Source organism: Ciona intestinalis, unplaced genomic scaffold (assembly GCF_000224145.3).
Source record: "Ciona intestinalis unplaced genomic scaffold, KH HT000920.1, whole genome shotgun sequence".
NCBI lineage: Eukaryota > Metazoa > Chordata > Ascidiacea > Phlebobranchia > Cionidae > Ciona > Ciona intestinalis.
This window is the reverse complement of record NW_004191241.1, coordinates 501-3,671: the sequence shown is the minus strand read 5'-3', so window position 1 is coordinate 3,671 and position 3,171 is coordinate 501. Positions and strand designations below refer to the sequence as shown.

The window sequence follows — 3,171 nt, the reverse complement described above, 5'->3', positions numbered from 1 at the left end:
TGTATTTTTTTTTCAAAATTTTAAACTTAATAAGAGCGCCCACTTGTGAAAAAAGAGAGTGACATTCGGATAATAAGTCGTATATATTCTTTACCAATCACTTAATCCTGAAAGGTCAAAACTTTTATTAGTTATACTACATGAATAAATACATTCTGTCTACTGCTCCACAGTCACGGCGACTAGAACCCGTTTTGGTAATTACTTCAGATTTGTTTTTGATCGAGCCCAGTCGACCGTTGTAGTAAAAGGATTAAATAATATAGTAGGGTGGGGGAAGATGGGACACCTTTTCATTTTGTTTTCTCTTTTTATTTGATAGTAAACAAAGAACATCTAATGAATTATAAAACCGTATCTTTACGACTTTCACAGACCGTTGTTAATTGTTTAAAACACGATCAGGCTAAATATTTTTTTTGATCGAGAAAAAAACATAAACCCAATTCTACTATATTATGTTGGCAATTTAAACAGCGCGTTTCTAAGCGTGGTGTACGGGAGAATTTCTGTACCTTAATAAAATGACGTAATACAGCTCGAAAGGGTACCTGCCCGCCTACGTACGAGGAAGTAACGTACGTACTATACTTTGCGTTTAGTAAGAAGACTATACAGATACCTGCTCTAAATTGCATTAGAAACGATATTGTAGTAAAATGTATATATAACGCAGTTCGTTTTGATTGTGTGTTATCAATATTTAATCTTTTATCCAATGCTAACAAATATGTTCATATGTGTTTTAGTGTTCGTATGGTATCATAAAAAGCCATATTATGTTGTTCGTTTTGCTTCTGTTAAACTTGATTGTCGTGACATCAACCACTGATAGTTGGCATCAACTTGATGGCATCGAATATTACATTGAGTATTCAAATAGAACAACACTAGGAGTTACACAAGCGAAGAATAACTGTGCTTTAATGGGCGCTATTCTAACTGTTGTTAATTCTCAACGGATTCAAGAATTTTTAGTGGAAAATATAAACAGTTCAAAACTAAGAGGTATTTGGCGACAAACGACCTGGTTGTTTTAAATTACTAGTCTTGTATATTTTAGTTGCGTCTTATTCTTTTTACATTGGTTTGAGTTGGATTAACAATACTACATTACAATGGTCGGATGGAACAGTGGTTACTTTGTCATCAGGATATACGAATTGGAACAGCAGTAATGAGACCGTCTATAATTCCAGGAATCTGTGTGTTACGATGGGATGGCATGCCCGTTTAATTGATGGCTTTAAATGGAAAAGTGTATTTTGCAACGAAATACATCATTATATTTGCCAAAGTAAATATAATTGGTTATAACCAAATATGTCTTCTCTTTTCCAACTTTTTTACAAAAACAAGAATGCAAAACCTGTGTTTCCTTTGGCAAGATAATTAATTAATGGAAATTGTTCCAACCCAGTGGTCACTGATGGGCTGTGGATATTTTCTGCTAATGTTTTTTTGTTTATGGTAACTTATAAAAAAAAATTAAACAAGCTTTATTCATTTATTGATTTAATTTATCCACATTGTTCGCTGTGCAACCAATTCTTTACATATACATATTTAGAAAACAATAAAACAACGACAATAGCTACAACATCAAAAAGACAAATTACTGTTCAACCAAGCACAATTGAAACTTGTAAGCAAAACGACGAATAGTAACAACTTCAAACTATAAACGTTTGTTTAATATCGTGCAGCAACTAAAGCTACAACACACAAGTCTGGTACAAGTGTGATTGGTTATGCCATGATTAGTGTTGGAGCAATCGTTGTCATCGTCATATGTGGAACAATCTACATCAAGTATCAAAGGTTAAATTTATTCTCGCATGTTTGTAGATTCACGTATGTAACTTATTTATACTCGCGTGGCGGGGCAGTGACAGTCGTTATAACACGGATGTTGACAGTCGTAATAACACGGTTTTATACACCCCGAGCCAGTTTACAAGTTACAACGTGTGTAACTTATTTATCCTAGCAAGACGAGGCAATATAGTCGTTATGTTTTTCACAAGCCCCGTACCCTCTTACAAATTACCACTTTCGTTGTTTATGAAACAGAACAAACGTGTTATAACGACTATCTTTGCCCCACTGCGTAAAAATACAAAAGTTAAAGTCAATCATTCAAGATACCCCATGTTACAGATGTAATAGGAATACGGCTCGAAACAATTCTTTCTCGAATGAAGGTATTAAATATTTGATTGTTATAAACAAAATAGTTATGTGAACTTTAATCAACAAATTATTAAACTTCAGACGATGGACGTGTCGTTCGTGACAACGTGGTGTACGGCCGAGCTCCAGAACACGTCCAAAACCAAGTCGATCCTGTGTATAGCTGAGAAAATTTTAAGGAAACGTGGTCCCAAATATTGAGTAGCACTGTATTACGCATGGTACCGTGGGGTAAGATGGGATACTGTTAGAACACATATTTCCTGATCGTGATTTGAACAATTATCTTGTACACTCAAAAAGAATCGATTATATAATTTTGTAAATAATCTTTGTTTAATACCAAATGAAGCGATAAAAGAGAATTTAATCACTGAACATTTTACCAACGCGAACTTAATGAGAGTATATCGCACGTTGCTATGGATAAGCTGCTGTTGAAAACGACAACCACAAATAAGTTGTGCTTCATTTAAGCTCTTGTTTATATCATGATACACTTTCCGCCAGAACGTACGTTTATTTGACCCTTTTTTTACTGAGATATCATTTTCTAGTGTAGGGGCCTCTCTGTTATAGACAATATAACTCAAATACGAACGTATAAAACAAAATAAATAAATTTAACTTTTTTAACTCTAAAACCTTGTTTTTTTTGCAAATAACGACTGGTTAAGGACGGGTAAAGACAGACATTATGCAATAAATGTCATATTTCATAAACCAAATTTGCCTATATGTTTTAGAAATGCAAATTGCGCATTTAAAAAAATTATTTTTTTTCTAAATTTATTATTGAAATTACTTTAGTATCAGTTTACAATACAAGACATATGGTACGAAACGAAACTCTGTGTTTAGATCGATTCTTACCGACCACACGTTTTATCACGTAGTCATATTTATACAGGAAGTGAATATCAGCGTCGAAACCGCGTTAAGATATTCAGGAAACAAAAAATATATCAAAACACGCTC

General features: G+C 33.6%; 1 protein-coding gene across 1 annotated transcript; it reads left to right on the top strand.

Moving 5' to 3' along the window:
- Window positions 1-755: 755 nt before the first annotated feature.
- LOC108950771 (macrophage mannose receptor 1-like) lies at window positions 756-2,821 on the top strand. Its single transcript, XM_026839774.1, has 6 exons — window positions 756-1,008; window positions 1,064-1,297; window positions 1,571-1,645; window positions 1,707-1,821; window positions 2,161-2,204; window positions 2,275-2,821. Exons 1-6 carry the CDS (start codon window positions 780-782, stop codon window positions 2,358-2,360), a joined length of 783 nt encoding a protein of 260 aa, XP_026695575.1. The 5' UTR covers window positions 756-779; the 3' UTR covers window positions 2,361-2,821.
- The last annotated feature ends 350 nt before the right edge of the window (window positions 2,822-3,171 follow it).

What these genes read in the sequence shown, in the direction of transcription:
- LOC108950771 (XM_026839774.1), top strand. Translation starts at nt 780, where the DNA reads ATGTTGTTCGTTTTGCTTCTGTTAAACTTGATTGTCGTGACATCAACC. An exon ending in ATCTACATCAAGTATCAAAG is followed by an intron (nt 1,822 to 2,160) that starts GTTAAATTTATT and finishes CCCATGTTACAG; the next exon opens with ATGTAATAGGAATACGGCTC. An exon ending in CAATTCTTTCTCGAATGAAG is followed by an intron (nt 2,205 to 2,274) that starts GTATTAAATATT and finishes ATTAAACTTCAG; the next exon opens with ACGATGGACGTGTCGTTCGT.